General features: G+C 50.9%; 1 protein-coding gene across 4 annotated transcripts in view; it reads right to left on the bottom strand.

The window, feature by feature from the left end:
• Window positions 1-25,112, bottom strand: part of SPSB4 (splA/ryanodine receptor domain and SOCS box containing 4) — an 80,388-nt gene that overhangs the window by 6,762 nt on the left and 48,514 nt on the right. The window contains exon 4 of one of the 4 annotated variants that reach the window (XM_035704918.2): window positions 23,110-23,222. The exons of 2 other annotated variants lie outside the window; for them this stretch is intronic. In XM_035704918.2, the coding sequence (XP_035560811.1) occupies window positions 23,119-23,222 (104 nt within the window). In that variant the 3' untranslated portion in view covers window positions 23,110-23,118. Of the gene's footprint in view, window positions 1-23,109; window positions 23,223-25,112 lie in introns of those variants that run through there. One more of the 4 variants, XM_049100150.1, reaches the window with a different exon arrangement.

Genomic DNA, 25,112 nt, shown 5'->3' with positions numbered 1-25,112 from the left:
ATTGACAACAACACTGTGCTCTTGATGAAGATTTATTGGAGCCGGGGCTGAATGTCTGGTTCCATGCTAAAAATATCACAAGGCAATCATCTGCAAGGTTCTACAGTGACCTGAATTTTCCATAATTCTCCACCACGAACTCCCTGTACAAGCCCATGTACACCATGGAACTTCTCAGTGACTCTGTTTTGCCATCAATAAAATGGGGGAAGTTAGATCATCTGGCTTAGACAGTCTATGTCTGTGATGGAAATGTGAATGGTGGAGATTTCACACAGGGACTGGTGGCTGAAGCAGCTTTCCTGGGCCCTTTGACATCTCCTCTGCCTGCGGCGGGAGATATTAAGACATGAGTCACTACACTCTACTCCACCTCCATACTCTACTTTATATTTTGAAGAAAGATCAACATTTTAAGGTCCATTGGTGAAATTCTTTTGCAACAGTTTTAGACAATGGTCAGCAGATGGGGGAAGGTTTGAGTGACAGGCCTGAAATCTGGATTCTAGTAGACCTGGGTACCTAGGTTTTCAGGAAAAGAAAGGAGAAGACATGCATATGGACAAGTGCACACACGTTCTGTGTGCCATACACTGTGCTAATCACTTATCCATAGACTGTGGTTTTGGTGTCGGAAGACTCAGAGAATGGCCTGCATGCCTCTGGGCCTTCCCTCATGCTGCTCCTTCAGCTGGAAGACCAGCTGCACCACCTTCCAGAAGCTTGCCTCCTTTATAGGAACCAAGCCAAGTGTCACCTCCTCCCCAGTGACTTGGGTCCTTGCCCTCTGCATCTTCATCTGTCAGGTGTCACTCCACTTAGTTAATCACACAAACAGACAAATATATCATTACCCACTCACTTCCAAAATATATAGCATCCGTGGACCCAATTGGCCCTGTCATGGTCAAGAGCGACCTCAGCTCACATCTAGAAAGCATTTAGAATCTGGATGCTTCTCTGTTTCCCCAGCAAGAAGGGTTGTGACTGCAGCTGGGACATGAGCAGTGTTTTCTGATGAACTCTGTGCCAACAAGCGTCACTGGCACAGATGGGCTCCACAGCGCAGGCCCACATTTTTCCCTGGGATAGTGAGTGAGCAAGTCCCTTTATGCGCATAAGAGTGCTGCACAGCAGAATGGTCCTAAATAATGCATGGCCTTCCCTGGCAACACTGCAGAGTGAGGACGTGGGAAACCTCCAAAGGGGAGGACCCAGAACAAAGAGTGCTAGAAAATGCCACCCGAACTGCGTGGGACTGGGCTTAAGGGGCAGCCGGCAGCCTGGGCCACATGTTTATACCTGTCCTGTCCCAGCCGTGTCTCTCCAAAAGGGTAGAAGAGATGTGCACGTGTGTGCATGCATGTGTTTAAAGGACCTGACAACAGTCCTGGAAAGCAAGAAAGACAGTCAGCAGCCTAGATGTTTGGGTAAATTCTGGGAAGACGTAGGCAGGTGGGGCAGGATGGGGGAAAAATCAAGCAGAGAACTGGCAGTCCTGTGTGCCAGGGGTGGATGTGGCTCTCACCAAGGGAGCCCTAGAGAGAGAAGCCCCCAGGCTCCAGCAACAAAGGGCCGACCGGGCCTGGAGCAAACACTGGGGTAACCCCTTGGAGAACCCTAAACTCGGCCTGGGGGGCAGCTGAAGTCTGGGCTTGCTGTCTGCGGGAGGTAGACACCTCTGAGGAAGCTCCTGGCCGGCGCTGCGGCTGAAGAGATGCCCAGAGGAGCACGAGCCAAGCCTTCTCCACCGCAGAGGGCACAGTGGCCGGTGGGAAGGTGCTTCTATCCGGATGGAGTCCCTTGGGCATGGCCCACCCACCGGTCCCCGCCCAGTATCCTGCGGGAAGGTGGGCCCAGCACAGAGGCCTCACTAGAAGACCCCGCGGCACCCCTGGGGCACAGGGGAACTGCACTGCAGGGCAAAGAGCAACCCCATTTCAGACTCTAGAGAAGAGCCTCTGCCCACCCAGTCTGAACATTACACGGGGATGTACTCCAGCAATGAAGAAGGAACCCAAGTAACAGGACGCCACGAGCTTCCAGGAAAAGAGGAGAGGACATGAAGGAGGGTAGAGTGATGGACGTGAAGAGCCGTTAGATCTCCTGTCTATGACCATCGGTCCTCTCAAGTGCCATGCCCCCATCATGCTCTGTGCCCCTCACCTCTGACCCCAGCCTGCAGCGAGTCTCCCACCGTGCTCCCTGGAACCGCAGCTGTACACACAGAAAGTTGCACCCTTGACTTCTCTGAAAGGCCCCCCAGCTTCCTCCCCCAGACTCCACTGCCCTCAGCCTTCCCTGGGGGCTGTCTGTGCCCTCAGGCCCAGGAGGTAGGGCAGGATTTTTTGCTCCTTCTTGCCACATTCGCTTTGCACCTGCCATCTGCTTGTGAGAAGTCTCTGGGGCTCATACTGCTTGGCTCGGATCCTTGTTGCTGTCATCTACTGACTCTGACCCCTTGTTTGTCAGGGCTCTGGCCTGGCCTCCCAGGTCCCCACTGCACCCGCACCTGCGGCCCCCCAACCTCTGATGGAAGCTTCCACGGGCACAACCTCTCATCATCCAGGCTCCTGGCTCTGGACTGCCTCGTGCTCAGAACATGCTCTTCCACCCCGCTGCCTACCCCTGGGCCATGCCATGGAGCTTGGCCACATCTCTAAATGCCCATCCCAGCACCCCAGTCTCTGACCACTCGATCAACCATCTCCACTGTGGCTGTCATTTCCTCTCAGAGAAAACTCTAGGCCACAGGACACTCTCGTTTTGGCCCCAACCCATCAGGATTCCTTTCCTTCACCTTCCTCCTCACCCAGCTGAATGATTCACCATCCCCAGAGACAAAGGGTATGGAGGCCGGCGAGATGGGTAGCTGGTGAGTGGCTGCAGGCAGAGAATGCACCAGAAGAGGGAGCTCAGTTCATCTCTGTTCAGTTCCACTTCAGGGTCTCCTCACCCCGACCCTGCCGTGCAGCTGGGTGCAAAGCAGCTGAGCAGCTGGCAGCCCTGGGCTCCAGCTGGCCTTGACCACCAGCTGGCAGAGTGGCTTCGCCTTCCTCCCTGGGGCCTCAGCCCCTACCAGTGTGGCAAGTGGTTTGGCAAGAAGGCTCTGAGTCCCTTCCACAGCTGAAGAGAAATCATATCTAATCCTTGCAGTGAAAGGACCCTAACTGAACCCAATCAAATTAGGCTTAAGTGTACATGTAAAAGGGAATAGTAAGGCCAGCAAATCCTGTGAAATAAATGTTAGATGAGGCTTGGAGACCTAGGGCTGTGGTTCCCAAGCTGCTGGCAGAAGCCAGGTGGGCTTCCTGCGGGAGGTGGAGGTGAGCCAGGCCCAGAGGTGCTGGCTGGCCATACCTGCTGTATTATCAAAGGCAGGGCGGGCTGCTCAGAGGCATACTCAGGTTTACCAAGTGAGGCTGATTTTAGCCACAGGCTCACATGAGCAAGTGTCGAAGGAATGAAGAATCTGATGATCTGAATCCTTCATCTGAGGGCCTTCGATCCAATGGTGTTCTCTGTCCTCTTGGCCACGATCTCAGCAGAGCTGGGGCTGCCTGTCTGCTTACTTTCCGCTCTGCCCTGGTCCTGCCAAAGCCAGTGGGTGGTTGTTAGCTATTGCCCTCACCCAGCTGTAGGAAGAATGATTGGCTCTAGGCAGACACTGGAGGATGGGTGTGGGGGGGAGTGTGGGGCGGGGAGGACTCAGGCCTCCCTGGGGATTTGTGGCCTCAGCTCCTGTTGGGCCTCCTCAGCCACGACAAAGCTCTTTGTGTTTAGGTTGGGGAGCACTGGGGCAAGTGATGGGAAGAAGTCCCATCACTTGCCCAGACTCAGAGCCTGGGGAGAAATCCTAGCTCAGCTTTTACCCTAGTACAAGGCTAAGGCTGGTCTCTATTGACAGCAAAGTTGAAATATCCCTGAACGATGAAGATATCTTCATTGGCCCATTCTGCAGATGGGGGAAACCAAAGCATGAGAGCATCAGTGTTTTAATCCAAGTCTTCTTAAGAAGGGCTTGGAGGGATACCAGAGTCCCAGTGTCACTTTGTGGACTTTTAGGATAAAGTCTTGTCCCTCTGGTGTGATGATGAATCACATGCATGCATTCATCATACTTCTACTTACAAACTTGCTTTGCAAGACCTGAGTAGGTGGCTGGGCACACTGGGGCTCACGGGGCTACAGAGAAGAGACTGGAATAAATGGTGGCAGCCCAGACAGGCTTGTGTTTAATAGCAGGAATTGCATGGGGCATTGTGAGAGCCAGGAAGAGGTGCATCTAACCCAGCCTGGGGGTATCTGGGATGGCTTCCTGGAGAAGGCTGCAGGTAAGAGAAGTTTTAGAAGATGAATAAGAGCTCTACTGTTGAGTGAGGATGCTTATTGGCTCCCAAAGGTGGACCTCTTAGATGTGTTCAAAGAATATCATTATGTAACGTTGGGAAAAGATCAGTTTTCTCAAATGACAATTTGAGGGAACAATAATCAGTGGTTGAAGAAAATCTAGTCTGTTAGAATAAAAAGTGTCCTCACCTCACTGGGTATAGAGGCTGCACCCTGGATTTTAGCCAGTGTCCATGTGGGTGACCAGGCATGTCCCAGGGATGAAAGCACACTGTAAAATGGTATGTGCCTCACTCTTCTGATGAAAGCATTTCCAAAAAGGCACATAACCCCTTCCAGTTTCATGTCCGTGAATTCTGACCAGAATGATCAATATTGGTATTCCTGAAGCCTGAGACATTTTCATTTTGGAGGAGAACTAGAATGACTACGTACCTCAACTCAACAGGCACTTAGCACCTGCTATTACCTGAGTCAGGGACAGTGTCACTCCACCTTTACCCCAGGTCCAGTCTGGGACCCTAGTGAGCCATCCACAGACCAGCAGCGTCAGGTTCACCTGGGAGCCTGTTGGTAATGGGGGATCTCAAGCCCAGAACAACTGCATCAAAATCAGCCATTTCACCAGATCCCCAGTGATTCCAAAAGGTCTGCTCCATGGGTTTGCCCCAAATATATCCCAACACCCAGCAGAGAAACCAAATACTTATCCCGGCCCATCATCCTTACCACTGTGCTTCTCTGGTGGGTCCCTGTCCTGGGGGCCATGTCTTAGGCTCCTAAATTCTCCTCTGCCCTCCAATTGGCCCTAGCAGCAAGCCCTTCCATGCCTACCTTCTAAACATCTCTGATCCACCCTGACTTTCTATCTTCACCACCAGCCCTCTGACTCCACCATGAAAAGCAGCCTCCTGAGGGTCTCCCGGCCTCTGCCCTCTCCCCAGCCAGCACGGCTCCCCCACGGTGCTGGGTGAGACTTCCTCCTGCCTCCCAAATAGCCCTCCCCTGCAGAGGCCTCTGAGCGGTTCTCGTAGTTATGGTGACTCACCTGAGGAGTTTATGGGACAGCCCCTGTTGGAAATGCTCTGTCTCACTGCCAGATGTCATTGTCTAATTTTCAGTTTGGGGAATGTGGTTTCCCTACCCCTCAACCTGTGATGAATCCTGGACCACCCTGAATTGTTCTAGAATCATTTCTGCTGTTGGTGCTATCTTCACTCCTTAGTCTGTGGGCTCCCACAGGTAGGGACCGGCTCTTGTCCTTGCCACCCAGCCCTTATGGCTCTGCTCTGGACACCACAGGCACTTGGTCTGTGGGAATGACCAGGCCGGTGTCTGGAAGAGAGGACGCAGCTGCAATAAGCCTCATCTTTACAAAGGAAACTGCAGCCCAGTTCTTTTGGTACAAGGAATGAAAAAAAAAAAAAAAAAGGTAGCCCTTTTACTTTGCCCTAAGCCAGCTGAAGAACCCTCCAGCAAGGTCCCCACAGGCAGACAGAATTAGTAACACACTGCGCCAGTTCCTCAGTCTGGTAGAGGGATGTTCCTGACTCAGCTGAAAAATTTCCCAGAAAATCTGACTGTTTTCAACTTGGAGCTCGCCCTGGGGAGCTGCACGATGGCTGGACATCCTGGCTTTGGCTGAGGACAGCCCCTGGTCATGCGGGGAGAGCCTTGGGGAGGTGGTGGGGGTGAGGGCGAGGCCTCTGGCTGTTATCCACCCTGCACCATGGATCATCCCAATGTCCCCAGAAGTTTTCTCTGCTACTGCAGTCCTGAGAACAACCTGGCTGCCCCTACAGATACTGGAAAAAACACATCCTACAGGGGGGCGACCACAGAAGGGAACAGAATGGTCCTTCTGGGACAGCTGGTGGATGCCCCATCTGGGGCAGTGTTGGGGTCCTCAGGGATGGATCCCTCTCCTCATGATGCATCCCCTTGTAAAGAAGAATAAGGAGCGTGGGTACAGCAGCACTTCCCGACCAGATGGCAAGACTTACCTAAAGCCATAGCAGTGAATACAGTGTGGTATTGGAACAAACTAGAAAGTTCAAGAACAACTATAAATAAGTCATTGTTTAGACATATGTCTCTAAGTGAAAAATCCATAAGGAACAATATGCATAAAATTCAGAGAAGGGAAGGTTGGCAGGGATGAACAGGGATGGAGACGGAGGTGCCCAACTGCGGATGCTCCGGTCCTTGGCTCAGGGGATGGATTCACGGCAGCATTAAGGTATAAAGAAGTAAATACCTAAATAAGCATGTTAGAATGAAAGGGGCTTTGCATGGGAGCAATGATGGTGTATTACAAGTGAGGATCACGTTTAATCCAATTCTGTGTATCAGAGGTTCCGTTAAGAGCCAAAAAAGAGAGAGCAAAAGTGAGAGAGAGAAGTCACGGATCGGCCTCTCTCTGGCCAGAGGCTTGGCCAGAAGACGAGTTACACTTGAACGCGAGCTGATGAGTGATAATGGAGTCACTCTTGCCTGCTGAGAACTCAGCAGCGCTTGGGGGAAGGCACAGCTGGAAGGACAGACGGCCCAGGCCTGGAGCCGACTTCTGGCTCTAAGTGGCCAGCTGCTTCCTCCGTGGAAGGGGACGATGCCTGCCTCGGGGCGTGGGGGGCACAGGGTGTGAGGTGAGGGGCACAGGCTCAGGCCCTGGTGTAGCTGGGCGATCACGCGTGACAGCTCCTCTTGTTTCTCTTGCTCCTTTATTTTTTTTTTAAGGTTTTATTTATTTATTCATGAGAGACACACAGAGAGAGGCAGAGACCTAGGCAGAGGGAGAAGCAGGCTCTGTGCAGGGAGGCCGATGCGGGACTCGATCCCAGGACCCTGGGATCACGCCCTGAGCCGAAGGCAGACGCTCAACCACTGAGCCACCCAGGCGTCCCTCAGTTGCTCCTTTAGAACAAAGGGAAAGCAGGCAGCTGGCAGCTGGCGTGGAGAGCAGGACAGACACCCCTGAAGGATGCCTCCACGTCAAGGACCACAGACAATTCTGACCAGAGGTTGGAGGAGGCCACAGCAGCTCCTGCACCAGGAAGCCTGGGTGCGACGCTCGCTCCCCAGAATCCCACACTCCGGCCCCGTCCGTCAGCCCCTTCTATTTTGGGTATGTTCCTTCCAATTTTTTTCATCAGAAGCAGAAGCATGAGGAAAGCCATGAGTGCTGATCTATTTATTTTCAAAGCCTGCCTTGGTGTTCTGCTGGGCTCTTTGGCTGGATTTCTGGCAATAGTAATAGCAAAAATGCAAACAGTCGTGGCGAGGACGTACGCGGCACTTCTCCTGTCAGGAGATGCTCTAAGTCTTGCTGTCTTGTCTCCATGCATGGAGATCCCTGAATGGACTGGAGGCGAGCCCCTGGCCCAACAAGCCCAGCCGTGGTTGGCAGGCAAGCGGGGACATGTGGCACAGACAAAGGACTCCGCCCAGCAGGGGACAGCTACTAATGGGTCATCCAATCACCGGATCCCACCTGGGATTTGGCCTCAGGAATTTGGAAAGAAGGAAGCCAAAGCCGACTGCATGAGGGGGCCTCTCCTCTCTGGGAGCAACAAGCAGCAGCACCAGCATCCCCTCTTGAGGAGGCCCTGCAACCATTGGGGCTCACTGGCAGAGTGGGCTCCTGTTTTCTAGCAAATAGCCAAGGTCAGGCCAACTTCCTTCCACTTGGGAAACGTCATCACTCCAGCATCTTGCTAAACAGCACGAACCCCCGGGGTTTCATATGAAGGCCTTCTAATGGACATACTGTGTTTATTTGACCTTTCCAAGTGTGAGCTCAGAAACAGGCCCAGAGGAGGGTGGTGGAAGCTTGTTTTTCTAAAGTTAAGCAAAACTGATGAATAAACTGAATTCTTGGATGGAACCTGCCTAGTTTTCTCAGCCTGGCTCCCTGCTCCTTTAGTGAGAGGATCCAAGGAGCTCAAGAGGAGCCCCGTATTTAGGGGAGATCCTGGGAAGAGAAGTGTCCAATGAAAAGTGGTAAGTGATGAGATCTGTAAATATTTTCTGCGTGGAAAGAGCCATGATATGGCCTAAGAGCTAACAAATTTAGAAATGGCTGCCCTATTGCTGTTTCTCATTTCAAGGCAAATGGCTTCTTGCTTTAGGTAAATTTTTAAAAAGTTAATGATCAGTGCCTGGGTGAAAACCACTTGCATTATCACAGATATGTTAGGATTTTAGAGCAGAGGCTGCAAACTCTGATGCCTAGGGGACAGGGGGTACCTAAATGACTGGCAGGAGCAGGTGTAAGCAGTGGGTATGGAACATGGGGGCCTGTGGACACCAGAGGACACACATAAGCTCTAGCTTTGGCTCCAGGCAGGAAGGCGGGCCTGGTATTCCAGATTTCCTGCTCTTAAAAACAAAAACTAACCCTGAAACCCAGATTTTTATGGGACAGTTCTGTGTTATCTTAGTATGGCCAAACAAAATATTTCTTGGCCCAGACACAGACCCAGGCTAGCAGTGAAGCTCCCTGACCACCTTGTCAGAATTTACCACGTGAGGGGCAGCCCATCCTCATAAACTGCTAGAAGGTCTGATCCAACCGCGGAGGCACAAACTAAATGGGATCCAGTGCCTTGCTCACTGTTCTTCCGTGGTGAGGATGTCTCTAGCTATACTATCCATAATCACATGTAAGAAATCCGAACTGCATGAAAACCCAATCCCACTCTTCATGGTCTCTTAGCATGGATTGTGAGTATCCAGATTGGAAAGATCTCACTCGCTTGGACGCCAAAAGGCATCCACTCCTTCTTCTCACCCAGTTTTCTTTGTGTAGATACCAGGTTGGTGAAATGTATAATCCACCGTGAGGGGTCAGGACACCTGGGAGTCAGGGGGCACTGCAGGGACCACCACAGAGTAACAGTAATAGCACCACCACCACTACCCCGCCACTGATAACAATGTGGATACAGAGCTCACCCCAAGTGCCAGTCACTTGCCCTTTGGCAACTCCTTCAGTCCTGATAGCATCCTATGAGGCAGGTACCATGCTTATCCTCATTTTAGAGCCGAGAATCTCAGGCATAGAGAGGACATGTGATGCCCAAGGTCACCCAGAAGTAAAGGGCAGAGCTGTCTGCTCCAGAGTGTGTTCCCCACAAGAAAATATTCAATCCCCAGAAGACTGATATATTTGGTGTAAAATGCCCATATCTATTTTGCCATAAAATCAGACACCTTCCTATTTCTTATTTTACTCCAGACAAGGGGTAGCAGATGGTGGAGGATTATGAACAAACAGATTAGTAGAGAAAAATGACGGACAAAAGTAACTTTTTTGTTAGCGTGAGCTGGAAAAAGGCAGGAAAATATCACAGTTCGGGTTGTGGCAAAACCAGTTCCCTAAAGGAACTTACGTTGAGAATCTTCTTGACCGATCTTGCAAGTTGCCAAGAGACTAGATCTTAAATGGTCCCACCAGGGAAAAGGAAAGGTAACTAGTGATGGAGGTGGTGGCTTACCCTGCAGAGGTAATCACTTTCGGATATGTTGGGGTCTCAAATCAACGTGTGGTGCGCCTTAAAAAAAAAAAAAAAAAAAAAAACGTGTGGTGCGCCTTAAACTTACACAATGTTATATGGCAATTATATCTCAATAAAGCTGGGGGGGGGCTTGTTTCCCAATTAAAGTAATAATAATGCACACCACTACCACTACCTAAGGCGAGCAACTGCCCTCTGCTGGGTCCTGCATCTGGAGACAAATGTTTCCCAGTGAGGAGAACAAGCACCGAGGCTAAGCTGCTGGCACAATAGTGCAGAGCCAGCAAGTGGGGGACAGCCCCGCTGTGTATTCACTGCGCTTTTATCAGTTACTCCCCGGGGAACCATGGTTCTTGAGGACCCGCTGTGTGCAAAGCCAGGTGCCAGGGGATCGGAAATGAATCCGGCACCCTCAGTTTGGAGAGCACATAGTTTCCTGGGGGTTGTGGGGGATGAAGGGAGCTCCCCACGGGTCGTGCTCGGGGTGAGTGAGTTCACCCGGGGAATACCTTCTGCATGAGCACAACTGCCCTGTTGACTGAAGTCTGGTGACAGCTTCCTTGCAATCAATTTATTTTTTATTTGAAGTGAGCTTTACATAACATAAAATTAACTGTTTTAAAATCTATAATTCAATAGCATTTCAAACATCCACAGTGTTGTACAACCATCACCCCTATCAATTCCTAACCCTTTTTATCACCCTCCACCCAAAGGAGATCCTGCACCCATTATACAGTTACTGCTTCTGAATTCCTCCTTCCTCCAGCCTCTGCCAACTACTAATTGGCTTTCAATCTCCATGAATTTATCTATTTTGGATATTCCATATAAATGGAATCATACAACATATGGCCTCTTGTATCTGCTTTCTTTCACTTAGCACAGTGTCCTTGGGGCTCCTCATGTTCTAGCAGGTGTCAGAACTCCATTCCCTTTTATGGCTAAATAATATTTCATTGTCTTCATGCACCACATTTTGTTTATTCATCCACTAATGGACATTTTCGGTGGTTTCTACCTTCTGACTGTTGTGAATACTGTGTCTATGTATATTTGGGGACAAGTTTTTGTTTGAAGACTGATTTTCATTTTTTTTTGAAGATTTTATTTATTCATGAGAGACACGAGAGGAAGAGACACAGGCAGAGGGAGAAGCAGGCTCCCCATGAGGAGCCTGATGTGGGGCTCGATCCCAGAACCCCAGGATCACAACCTGAGCCAAAGGCAGACGCTCAACCACTGAGCCACCAAGGTGTCCCCCTATTTTCATTTCTCTTGAGTATGTAACAAGGAGTAGAATTGCTGGGTCATATGTTGATTTTATGTTTAACTTTTTGAGGCGCCACCAAACTGTTTTCCACAGTGGCTGCATCAATTTATATTCCCATTGGCAATTTCCCCCATATCCTTGTCAACGCTTATTTTTAAAAATGTGAATTTAGTTGGACAAGATTCCTGGAGTGAGAGACAGAAGACCCAGGTGTCAGCTCTGCCCCAAATTCACCCTATTAGGAGCAGCCCGCATTTCTAGTGTGTGTGCTGCACCAGGCACTCTTTTAAGGACTTTCCAAAAATTAGCTCATTTAATCCTCACAACAACCACCGATATCCCCCTTTACCGATGAGGACAGTACGTCACACGGAGGTCACAACCTGCCCAAAGACACGCAGCTAGTGAGTGGTTGAGGAGGGATTGCAACCCTGGCAGTGTTAACCAAGGTTCTAAGCACCACACACCGTGCCTCTCTGGGCTGCAGTGCTCAGCCTGTGTGAGGCCAGAGGGCAGGGCTCTGGGCCCAGCAGCGGAAGCTTTCTGCCAAACGCATGTTTAGTTCTGTTCTAGAACCCCAGTCTATTTAGCAGAGGACAGAAGGGAAGTTGACAGTGAAGGGTGGGCTCTCAGTTTCCGCCCTTGAGACAGGGTCTTGAGGACTTCAGAGGAACAGGGTTTTGGAACTCTCTTCCAGGATCCACGATTCTGAGACGTGAACAATAAAACAAAACCTCAGATTTCTGCCCAGTCGTGTATTAGTTGATATGTCTTACACAGTATGTTGTCTCTTCTCTGAGGACCTTCATAAACACCCTATTTGCTATCAGGGTGAATCATCCCAAAATCACACTCAACGATTTATGAGGCCCTAAAGGACGTCTGTTTCCTAGGATAGAATTTTCAGGAACCGGGGAGATCCGATTTCAGGGAAGTGCAAACTGGAGCCCCTTTCCTGTCTTGTCAGTTCGATCTTGAGACCTAGAATAATCACCAATTATTGGGCACTTACTATACGCTGGGCCTAGTGCTCAGAATCTGTGACACAGCATCTCCCTTAATCCTTGCTACGACCCCTTGGAGGAAGTGCTACAGATTCACGGTCCCTTATCCAAACCCTGGGCCCAGGCATTCAAAATTGAGAGAGTTCCAGAGTTTAGTAATTAAGTTGCATGTGCCATGCGTTGCATAACATCCCTGTGGTCTGGGGCAGTGCCTGCAATCAAATACATTAATATTTCTATAGTGAACCCTCTGAATATTCACACTGAGTGAAATAAGGGATGACTATAAATAGGCTCACACCCGTTCAGATGGAGTCTGGCTGCCAAATGAGCTTGCCCCCAACTTAGGAATAAAGTTTTGGTGTTCAGGCCATAGTCCTGCATGAGGATCTTTATTTTACAGAGAAATGAGGCTCTGAGAGGCTACATGACTTGCTACCTGGGGTAACATGGCCTGTGAATACCGGAGATAGAATATGAGCCAGAAGTCAGTCTTTAGCACCCATGTCTAGAGCCACTTTGTGACATGGGGAAAGAGCACAGATCTCTGGGAGCAACAGCTGAATGTTCAAATCCCTGCTTTGGCTTTAGGAACTGTGGGATCTGGGGAAATCATTCACCATTGACCTTGAGCTTCTGTGAGGTCAAGGGCTGGTTTTTTAAAGATTTTTATTTTATTTATTTTTACAAATATTTCATTTATTTATTCATGAGAGATGGAGAGAGAGAAGCAGAGACACAGACAGAGGGAGAAGCAGGGCCCACACAGGGAGCCCGATGTGGGACTTGATCCTGGGACGCCAGGACCACGCCCTGGGCCGAAGGCAGGCGCTAAACCACTGAGCCACCCAAGGATCCCCAAGATTTTTATTTATTCATGAGAGACAGAGAGAGCGTGAAAGAGAGGCAGAGACATAGGCAGAAGAAGCAGCAGGCTCCCTGTGGGGAGCCCGATGGGGGATCCCAGGATCCCAGGATCCCAACCTGAGCCAAAGGCAGACACCCAACCACTGAGCCACCCAGGAGCCCCAGGGCTGTTTTCAAATATCCCAGCTGTCCCCTTCCAGGCACAGGACCAGCTTTCCCCTTCCCTACTCATCTGAAGTTAGGTGTGGCCGTGCACCTACTTTGGCCAATGAGTGGTCAGCGGACGTGCTGTGTATCACTTCCCAGGGGAAGCTTCAGGAGCCAACATGTTCACTGCTGCCTTCTCCTTTGCATCGGTGACTTAGGGGTTAGCCCTTTTGCCCTGGACCCGAAGGACGCAAACTTTGCAGAATAGAGCCTCTGGCTGACCAGCGACGGGCACTCAGCAAGGGCAAAAGTCAAACCCCGGTTGTTTGAAGTCAACGATTTGGGGTTGTCTATTAGCGCAGCAAGATCTGGCCTCCCGGGCTGAAATAGGCTCCTTCTCTCTATAAACCAAGTGACGGGAGGCCTGAAGGAGGTGGCACACGGGGAGCCCCAGGGCCAGCGCCGGGGCAATGAACATCAGCTGGGTCCTCTCCCCTCCTCGGGCTGACTTCCCCAGCTGTAGGGAGCGGGGTGTAAGAGTTCCCCTGCTCTGTTTCCGTGAGGAAAACTGCTTGTTAATACCATGAGGGATTAATGGGAAGGATTTTGTGGGCGCTTACTTACGTATCCAGCCATCCATGTCCCTCACCCCACTCTGGCTTTGATGGGGTTGGGGAGGGAGGTTGGGGGCACAATCCCAGCCCTGACACAAACGGCCACCGGAGGACTCCGGGTTCCTGATGGAAGTGACAGCTGGGGATCAAATATCCCCAGAGACCGGGCTGCAAAGGGCCTGTGTGTGTCAGGAGGAGGTCAGGAAGGCCAGGCAGCCTGCCGACAGCTGCTGAGCGCAGAGAAGGCACCATCTCCCCCAGGAGGGGCTGCCGGGAGCCCACTCAGGCCGACAGATGGAGGGAGTGAGGCTGCGGGGAGGAGATTCTCTGTGATGGAAATGTGCAGTTGCCACGGGACTTGCATTAAGACCCCATTTAGCAACACCGATTAAGGAGCTATAAATAGCACCTGGGCTCTCTCACAGGCCATAAAACACACTTCCCTGCACTGCTCCCAGCCTGCAGCCTGCCCTGCTTAATTGGAGCTCAAAATAAAATACCTGGAAGGCCACTTTTTGATGGAAAGCCCTTGTTGTCATAGTGACCAGTTGCTGGGCTAGGGATGGGCCAGAGGCTTGGTACAGGGCTGCTGAGGCAAAGGTAGAGAAGGCTAAGGAGGAGGAGGGAGGGGAGGGGAGGGGAGGGAGAGGGGAGGACGCACTGACAAAGGTTACTATGGTAGTCTGGAACACACATCAAGAAGCCAGTGGCTCTAGCAGCCTACTGTCCCAATGACTATAACAACTGGCAAGCTCAGCCATCGCCTTTTCCAATGATGGTCTGACAGTGAGGACCACTGAGGCAAGGAAGTGGGCCTGGCTGGCCTTGGGTAGATATGAGAAGCAGAAAACTTGAGTTTGAGTTCTGGTTCGGTCATCAAACAGCTGGGAGACCTTGAGCGGGCTTCCTACTTCTCTGGGTCTCCAGTCTTTGCCACCAGCAACCAGGGACCAGATGAGAAGGTCTCTAAGCTCTACAGCTGAACTTCCACGTGTCAGAAAGAATGAAGAAGCCCCCAATGTGCTGAGTCACCTCCAAGACATATGAAGTGAAGGGGCACCTGGGTGGCTCAGTTGTTAAGCATCTGGGCCTTTGCACGAGCTGTACCCACCCCTGAAATGCCTTTCTCAGCCTTTCCATCTAGTAACATCTTAATTTTTTTTTAATTTTTTAATTTTTATTTTAATTCCAGCCACTATACAGTGTTATGTTAGTTTCAGGTGTACGATACAGTGATTCAACAGTTCCATACATCACCCGGTGCTCATCATAGCAAGTGCTCTCCTTAACCCCCATCGCCTATTTCACCCATCCCCCAACTACCTCCCCTCTGGTAACCATCAGTTCTCTGTACTTCTAAAAAATATTTGTGCTCGCTTCGGCAGCACACATACTAAAATATACTTTAAAAAATATTTTATTTAAATTCAATTTGCCAACATATAGTATAACACCCAGTGCTCATCTCATCACATGCCCTCCTTAATGCCCATCACCCAGTTACCCCATCCCCCACCCACTTTCCCTTCTGCAACCCTTTGTTTATTTCCCAGAGTTAGGAGTCTCTCATGGTTTGTCTTCCTCTCTAATTTTTCTCCATTCAGTTTCCTCCCCCTTCCCTTATGGTCCCTTTCACTATTTCTTATATACCACATAGGAGTGAAACCACATGATAATTGTCTTTCTTCGACTGACTTATTTCACTCAGCATAATACCCTCCGGTATATGGCTGAGTAATAGTCCGTTGTATATAGAGACCACATCTTCTTTATCCATTCATCTGTCAAAGGGCATCGTGGCTCCTTCCACAGTTTAGCTATTGTGGACACTGCTGCTATGAACATTGGGGTGCAGGTGTCCCGGCTTTTCACTACATCTGTATCTTTGGGGTAAAAATCCAGTAGTGCAATTGCTGGGCCGAGGGTAGCTCTATTTTTAACTTCTTGAGGAACCTCCACACGGTTTTCTAGAGTGGCTGCACACGCTTGCATTCCAACCAACCGTGCCATAGTAACATCTTTAAATCTCAACTCTGATATCCCTCCTTTGTGAGCACTTCCTAGATGCCACCGCTTCCCCAAGCATCTGTCACTCTCATCACTGCACTTCCTAGAGCACTTGATTAATCTTATCTCACCGAATTATCAGGATCTGTGTGGCTGCTCCAATAAACCAGGAGCTTTTTGAGGCTGGGTCTGTGTCTGGTTTCAGAGTGTTATCCCAGGCCCTAGCACAGAGTGCTGCTCAGTACAAGGCTTTGCATCTCTGAGGGATCAAATGCACACAGGGCATCCATTCCAGATGATTCCCTGGGGTTTATTTGCTGAAAATCAAGTCTCTGCTTTCACTCCACCCCCTCCCTTGGCCTCATTTGAATGTGCTGGGAAAGTTAATTTTTAACATTAGTCTGAGCAAAATACAATTAGGAAGGGATGCCCCGCAGCCAGAAATAATCACAATAGATGAACCCTGCAACACACACAGCGAGGGGCCTGCCCCACTCTTTCGCCTGACTAAAGAAAAATGATTTTGTGGACTATTCAAGGCAAAGGTGTCATCTGGGCCTTCACCTCCGCTGCCTTCCTGCCTGCCTACTGAGGAATCCCATGGTAATGAGCCACAGAAAGGGGCTGCCAGGTAGAGGGTCTTGGCTCTGCAACTTAACTGGTTGAGTGGCCTTGGCAAACCCCTGACTCTCACTGGTCCCCATCCACAGCACGGGGGCTTGGATCAGGGTCCCTGAGGCTCTGTCCATTTGAAGTCTCTGTCTGGAATTTTAAACATCAGTCCAGGAAGGGCAGCACCGTGAGTGAAACCCACTCTAGACAAATAAGATCTCTGAGCAAACATCAGAGACCAGAGGAGGGGATGTAAGGCTGTCCCAATAGTTACAGGAGGATATCACATGCAAGACACACTCCTGTGGGTAAACCCAGAAATCTAAAGAAATACCTTCATTTCTCCAGGTCTCTGATTGAAGTCATCATTGAAATGTGTCTTCAGGGGCAGCCCGGGTGGCTCAGCGGTTTAGCGCCGCCTTCAGCCCAGGGCCTGATCCTGGAGACCCGGGATCGGGTCCCACGTCAGGCTCCCTGCATGGAGCCTGCTTCTCCCTCTGCCTGTGTCTCTCTCTCTCTTTCTCTCTCCTCTGTGTCTCTCATGAATAAAGAGATAAAATCAGGAAAAAAAAAATGTGTCTTCACCCAGACTGCCCCCTGTGGAAGGCAGCGTGGGGAGCAAAGAATCCAGCTGCTATTGAATGAAACGCCAGAGGCAACCAAGCGAAGTTATCAGAAGGATACGCTTGATTTTCACTCTGATTCATTCGAATGATCAATCATTTATAAACTTTCATTCAATTAATCCTTATGTTCGTTACTAATGGATTTTTGGTAGGCTTGCCTCCAGCATCTTTTCTCTCCTCTTCAGATTCCCTTGAAGACCGTGCGTTCCCAAGACTTTGCCCCATCCCAGCTCCCCCAGGGGAGACTGACTAGGGCTCAGCCAGTCAGCACATTCCAACCCAGTGATCACAGTGATCACAGTGATTGGTTCGTGAGTGGGCATATGATGTAAGCAAGGCCAATTAGTATGCATTCCAGGACTTGCGCCAGGCAAGGTGGATACAAACATGCTGGCTCTGCAAGAGAAGGAGCCAAAAGGTGGCCCCAGTGGCTCCTTGCAGTCATCCTGGGACTCGAGAAGGAAGACCCTAATCATGGGGCCTCCAGAATGCGTGTGTAGAAGGGGCTTGAGAGTGGTGATCTGTGGGATGGGAGATCTAGGGATCAGTGGGGAATCACTGTACCTTATTTAGATGGTGTCATTTCGTGTAGTATGAGAACCTAAAGCCCCACGAAATACCTCGAAGGCACCACTAGGCGCAAAGGAAGAAGAGCTAGGAAGTAGAGAGAGGGAAACCTGATTCTGGCACTGGTGTTTGAACCCTGGATGTAGGTGAAGCTGAAGCCAGATTTATCCAAGTACTAGTCAGTGATAAAACCATACACATTCCGTTTACTAACATAAGGTACTTTGGGTCAGATTTGCTGTTCCTTATAAGAGAATACAACTAATAAACCACCCTTCCTGGGTTAGGCCTTCTCTAACCCCCTGGACTTGAGTTCTTGGATTATGATTGGAGGGAATTCCTGATGGAGACACCATCATGGGTGGAAAAGGATCTCCAGTCCAGTGAAGAAAGGCAGGGGGTGAGAAAGGACCTTAAGAGTCCTGGAGTCAGAGAAGATTCTAGAGAGGTAAGAAACTCATGGTGGGGCACACCACACACTTAGAGGAGAGCTCTGGAAAGCTCTCCTTGCCTGACACTAGTTTTTCCACTGGTGCCTCAAGATCCACTCGAGCCTTCTTCCCTCAAGTTCAATGCAACGTTAGAAAGACAAGAGAGTCAGGGAATGTACAAGTTAGAAGGATCTCCAGGGATACCAGTCCACCAGGCACTGCACAATCAAGGATCTGCTGGTCCCAGAGAGCTGAAGTGGCTGACTCAGTGCCCACGTGGCCAGGCCAGGGCAGGTCACAGGCCAGGACCCCTGAGCCATGGTGTCCCTTCCACTGACCCACAGCTGCTGTCTAGCTAAGTCTTTGCTCTTCTCACTCTCCCTCCTCTGCTATGTGAGAGCTCGGCCACCAGGTGGCGATGCGGAGTCACCGCATATCTGGTGGAATTGAGGTCAGTGGCCATCATGGGTTTGCTTTCAAGAAAATAGATCTTTATTCATCTTTAAAGGTAATTAGCATACAAAACTATGATTAATTTGAGTATAACTCCGAAGGCAAACCAAAGAATTATAACTGGGGCTACCTACATTGTCTCTTCTCTACTAATTATTTGCCTCTTTCTAACCTGGCCAGTGAGAAGAGAGAAGCCAGGCATTGAGGTCAGACAGGCCTGGCTTTTTTTTTTTTTTTTTTTTTTGAGATTTTATTTATTTATTCATGAGAGACAGAGAGAGACACACACACACAGGCAGAGGGAGAAGCAGGCTCCATGCAGGAGCCCGACGTGGGACTCGATCCCGGGACTCCAGGATCATGCCCTGGGCTGAAGGCAGGTGCTAAACCCCTGAGCCACCTGGGCTGTCCCCGGCCTGGCTTTAAAATGTAGCTCTGCGGGCAGCCCCAGTGCCTCAGTGGTTTAGCGCCACCTTCAGTCTGGGGCGCGATCCTAGAGAACCAGGATCGAGTTCCACATTGGGCTCCTTGCATGGAGCCTGCTCCTCCCTCTGCCTGCATCTCTCTCTCTCTCTGTGTCTCTCATGAATAAATAAATAAATCTTTAAAAAAAAATGCAGCTCTGCCATAGATAGAGTAGCTTCATGTCTTTGGCAGGTCATTTCTCTATGAGCTCAACTTATTCATCTGTAGCAATGGGTTCGTTGCTACTATAAATAAGCCACTTTTTTAAAAAAGATTTTATTTATTTATTCATAGAGACACAGAGAGAGAGAGGCAGAGGCACAGGCAGAGGGAGAAGCAGGCTCCATGCAGGGAGCCTGATGTGGGACTCAATCCAGGGTCCCCAGGATCAAACCCCGGGCCGCAGGCGGTGCTAAACCGCTGTGCCACCGGGGCTGCCCTAAATAAGCCACTTGTAAAGGAGAGTTTCATCGCTGCATTCTCAGGGGCCTGTATAGAGTAGGGTTTCAGTGAACCTCCTTGAAGGAAAGGACGTGGAACCTAATGAAGTGCTTGGCGGAGAATAGCAAGTACCCAATGACACTCATTACTAGAGGCAAAAAGGGAAGTAGGTCTACCAATAAAATCATAGGCCATGGTCAGTAAGAAAGGAGGCCTTGTAGGGAATATAAGAACTCACCGGGAAGCTAGAAATCATGGTGTGGCAGTGGCTCCCCACTCGCTCACTACTTAAGGCTGATGCTTTTTAACCTCACTGCACAACGTTCCCTCCCACCAGGTACCTCGGCTCTGAAACCCTTCTGGAAACCTCTGTGCCTTGTGGGCAAATTCTGCAGGAGAATGTCTCTGTGCCCTCCCTGGCCTCGCCTGTGAATAAGGGGATAAACAGTCCCTTAAAGTACGGAGCTAAAAGAAGATTCTCAGGGAACTGGCTCTCTTCATCTAACGCCATCTCTGGGGCTGATTTTCCAGGCTCATGGCCTCATTCTCTCCGTCTGCAAAACCTGCAGCTGACTTGGATGGTGCCCACATCCCCTCCAGAGGTGGGGTCCTGGGAACACCCCTCCCCCTCGGGCTGACAGGCCTTCCCAGGGGTGCAGAATTCCCTTAACTTCAAACCTCCTCAACTCTAATGGAGCAAATTATGTGATGCTTTATTTTTCCCAGCTTGAATGGGCAGAGCTAGCACCTCATAAAGTGACAAGGGAAAATATTTGGCTGGTTTCGTAAACCCGGGCCACAAAGGCTCACTTGTGATGGGAGGCCCTGCCCATCTGGGCAGTGAGGTCCACAGACACCACTGCCCGCCTGACACTGGCCACCTGTGTGCAGACCATGAGGCCTGGCAGGCTCTCAGCCCCACCAGGCCATCTCCTCCCACGCACTTCCCGACCCCAAGCTGCCAAAAACAACGCCAGCCATTAGCCGTGCACCGGGCATCCTCAGGGGCATGCCTGGGAGGCCCTCAAAGAAGCTTCTGTGGACCGGTCAGCAGCAGCCACCGGGAGATGTCTGCGCTGTGTCCGGGTCACAGTCTGGCCCCAGCAGGCTCCCCTCAAGGAACCCACCCACAAACTTCCCGCCTGCAGACTCCAGTGCTTTCCAGCCTCCCTGCCTCTGCTCCTGCCATCCCGCCTGCCTGAAACGCCTCTCTGGCCCTCTCCCTTGAGCCCATTCCTACTATGTGCCAGCCCTGCACAAGGTCCTCCTCCCAGAGGTCCATCCCTCTGTAGCTCTGCCCCCCAGGGGCCATGCCTTTCCACAAGCTGACAGCACTCATTGCTTGCACCCTCATTAGATAATTAATCACACCCTTCCGGGGGTGCCTTTATTATTTAATGCTGGCATTATTTCACTGACACCTCATTGATCTGAAACAGGGAAAGAGCTTTTTCAACATCAGTGAATTTTTCTGATCAATTATCCTTTTTTTTTTTTTAAGATTTTATTTATTTATTCGAGAGAGAGAGAGAGAGAGAGAGAGAGAGAGAGGCAGAGACACAGGCAGAGGGAGAAGCAGGCTCCATGCAGGGAGCCCGATGTGGGACTTGATCCCGGGCCTCCAGGATCACGCTCTGGGCTGAAGGTGGTGCTAAACCGCTGAGCCACCCGGGCTGCCCTCAAATATCCCTTTAAGTACCACCCTACTTTTAGTTTGGGTGGGAATTTTTCTAAAATGCATTATGCCTTCCTCTTTAAAATTGTTTTCCAGTTTTACTGACATGTAATTAACATCTAACCCTGTACAGGCTTCTGGTGAACCCCAACGATCTAATCTACGCGCACCCTGTGGAAGGATGTTAGGCCCCCACCTGAAGCCAGCCACCCTAAACATCATGGAATCCATTTCAAGGATTCAGTTCGAAAAGAAAACAGCCACTGTTGGTCCCCTGCCTGTGACTTTGTTGGGCTTGGCCACCGGGGTGGGGACGGCGGTCCCCACTGAGGGTCCACACCCGCATGCCTGCTCCGGCCCCGCTGCCCACTCTCGCTGCTGCTTCTACCGGTGAAGGGAGGGGGAGGCAGAGGAGCAGGCCGTTGGACATGCTAGGAAGGTGTAGAGGAATCGAAAATAGCGTCTAAGATCTTTTGCTAAACTTCAAAACAGAAGCTGGGTTCCTTTCGGGGCCCTGAGTCTTTCCATTCATCCTCAGGGCCAAGGTGGCATGGAGCTGAGGATGCCAATCAAACGTGCTGTTCCCCTGTGGCTGTGCCCCTCGGGTGACAAGCAGGCTCTGCTGTGCCCACACTCTGCTTGACCCCAAGTGGCTCGGTGATAAGACCCAGCAGACTTGCTCTGGGCCTTGTGTGACCGGCCTGTGGCCACCCCACGGCACCGTTCTCAGCTCTCCCTGTAGAACTAACTGCGTCCTGGAAGGGCAGGCCGGCTCAGCCTCGTCGATGCCTCAGAGGGGCCGTGGCTCCGGGTCGCTGGCGGCTGCTGGCTCCCGAGGATGCACATTTGGGACAGGTGACAATGTCTAAATCCTGCTGGAGCTGGTTGTTGGGTCTGATCTCCGGTTCTTGGAAAACCGAGATGCACAGACACCTCTCTGCAGCACACAGGCCCGGCATGGCCACTTCGGAGCCATTTCGTGTCCTCTAAGTTACCACGGCTAGCTTAGGCTGCAGGAAATCCTTTTTTAAGGCCTGCGAATAGAGATGCTGGACAAAGGGCAGGCTGCGCATGGCGGTGACTGCACCTCTAGGATTCAGGGACGGTAGGAAGAAAGGGCCTAGAAGGCCCTTGGAGCCCAGGTGGGAGGTGGAGGCAGAGGCGCGGCCTCTCACCCACAGGCAGGATGCCTGGCGGCCCTGAGGCTTGGGGAGTCCTGCCGGGCAGCGTTCTCCTCCCTGGCGCTGCTTTCCTCCGGCAGTCGCATGGAACATAAGGCATCTCAAGGGTGCCACTTGGTCACCTGCCCTTGACCCCTGTTTGTGACTTTGTAAATCTCCTCACTCCCCAAATTATCCTAACCTGAAAGTCTTATCTACACAAAGCTTTACTTCCTGCTTGCTCCCTTTAACCTTTGTGGGACCCCACGTGTCCCTTCAGCCTTGTTTTTTGCCTTGCTCCATGCATGCAACTTGTGAATGCAGCTCCTAAATTATACCAGCCTCCTTCTCTCCTCAGGGCCTTTGCATATGCTCCTCCTTCTGCCTGGAATACCTTTTTCTTCACTCCCACCGTGGAACAGACACTTGACTCGTTAATTCCCCTCTAAACTTAAGAGGTCCCCGAGATTGGCCTTTTCTGACACCCCCCCCAAAGGCAGACCGGAGCCCCCTCAAGCACTCTCCCAGCACCCTCTGCTTCCCCTGTGTGCCACCCCAACACCACAGCAACCACAGGATAACTTCTGTAATTGGCTGTGACATGTCTCCTGCTGAGTTCAAAGTTCCAAGGCAGGCTCCCTGGCTCCCCTGTTCACTGTCTTATCAGCATTTTGCACAGGACCTGGTACCTAGGACATGGTCAGTAAATATTTAATCAATCACTACCATCCTCCCCTCTAACCCCAGCCAAGCTGAGCAGCCCCCACACCCAGAGCCCTTTTATAACTGTGACTTCTTGCTCTTTCTTCCTGGATACACCTTTCTCACCTAAGTAATTCCTGCTCTTTGATGAAGGAAGGAGTGAATCAATGAAAGCATGAACAAACGAACAAACTATTAGGATTTCAGTTCATTTATATGGGGATCGTGAAGGCCTCCACTGCCCTGGGGAGGCTCTGAACGTGTGGCTGGAGAAGCATTCACGGAGGAAAGAGCCTGGAGTGGGAGTATTGCCTGTAACAAAGCAGAATGAATTTACAAGCATCCCTGAAAATGCTTTCGGGAAATCCTAAAATGTCTCTGGTGAGCAAGGGCTAGTGAGTGGAAATGAATAGTGCAGAACCTATTATGATTAATTTAAGATAAGTGTGCATCATTGATGCCTCTCGTGTTGTGAGCGGTCTGCTGCTCAGCTTAAGGGAAAGGAAAAATATTTGTAAGGTGGACAGAACCTAGGTGTCCATCATTTGGGGAGTAATATGCAGGTAATGATAAGAGCTCCCCTGCAGTGGTCACTTCTATGTGCCAGTGCCGTGCTGGGCAGTATGTATCTGTTATATTACTTAGTCCTCAGGAGAATTGTGACAGGTGGGATCTATCTCCATTTTACAGATGAGAAGACAGAGGTTCAGAGAGGTTGAGGAGCTCAGCCACGATTATGGAACCAGTTGTGGCAGAGCTGGCTGGGCTGGACTCCAAAGTCTCTGCCCAGCTGCAGAATGAGATTCTGGGCAGGGGTCTCGGGGTGGCCTCCCCCAAGCTGAAGATGCGGCGTTGCCATGGAAACAAGGTCCCCGGCCTCTGGTCTGGCAAGGTCTGTTTCACCAAGTCTTTAGTTGGGTTTCCCCCAGTGACCCAGCCTGGGTGTCTGCAGTGGTGAGGGAGGAAGGGAAGGGCGGGCTGCTACAGAGCTTGGGCCAGCCTGCTGGGGGCTGTGGCAGTCCCCAAGCAGCTATGCTCTGAGGTCCCCCACCCTTCTCCACAGGGCCCCCCTCTACTGCCAGCCTTGGAAGGTCTGGATAGCAGGTTTTAGGGACCGTATCATTCACCCGTGACAACCTCCACCTGTCTGTCTACACCTGCAGAGTTGTAGGCTTCACGAGAAGCCAGTCCTCTGCCTCCTTGCAGTGACATCCCCTGTGTGGTCATCCAACACTAGTGGGATAGCTACAGGGCTTGGGCCTGGAGAGCGGAGGCCTCTGACCAAGGACTCTGTTGGGTTTGTGCAACAAACATTCCCCAGGGAGCCGCCATGTGGTTAGCTCCCTGGGCACCCAGGCCATCCTCGTCTCTCTTTCTAGGCTCTAGGCCCACACCAGGGCTGCTAAGTCCTGGGATCCCGAATGCTCACTCTACAGGCTGTGCTCCTCCCATGCCCCTCTTCACCCTTGGCCTCACCTGTGGAAGCCATCTTGACCCATCTTTCTGAGCACAGAGGCCTTTGCTTCACGTTGGTTGAGCAGAGGAGCCTTTGCCCTATGAGTTCGACTGCTCTGTCTGCCCTAATACAGTGCCACAGACTAGAGGGGCTTAAGCAACAGAAATTTATGGTCTCACAGTTCTGGAGGCCACGAGTCCAAGATCAGAATGTCACCAGGGTGGGTTCCTTCAGGGGCTGTGAGGGCCTCACATCTGTTCTAGGCCTCTCCCCTAGCTTCTGGTGGTTTGCTGGCAGTCTTTGGTGGTTCTCGGGTTGGAGATATGCGCCCCAATCTCTGCCTTCCTGTTCATGTGACCTTCCCTCAGTGTCTGTGTCTCTATTTCCCTTTTTATAAGGATCTCCGTCATATTAGATTAGAACCCACACTAGTGATGTCATCTTACCACATCTTACTGTATCTCATTTCCAAATAAGGTCATGTTCTGAGATTCTGGGGGTTAGGACTTCAACATGAGAATATTAGGGGAACACAATTAAGCCCATACCACCCTGTTTCCTTTATGCAAGGAAAGACGAGGGCTACGAGGGAAGAACAAGACCAGCCCAGCAGCTGGCCCCTCTGCAGAGCCAGGAGAGGAAGAGTGAGACAGCACAGAGGGAGAGAGCCACCCAATGACCCCTGCCACAGACGAGTGGCTTCTCGGGCCTGGGCAAGACCAGTCAGGACAATCCTGGACACATGC

Source organism: Canis lupus, chromosome 23 (genome assembly GCF_003254725.2).
Source record: "Canis lupus dingo isolate Sandy chromosome 23, ASM325472v2, whole genome shotgun sequence".
Lineage (NCBI taxonomy): Eukaryota > Metazoa > Chordata > Mammalia > Carnivora > Canidae > Canis > Canis lupus.
This window is presented reverse-complemented; position numbering and strand designations above follow the sequence as displayed.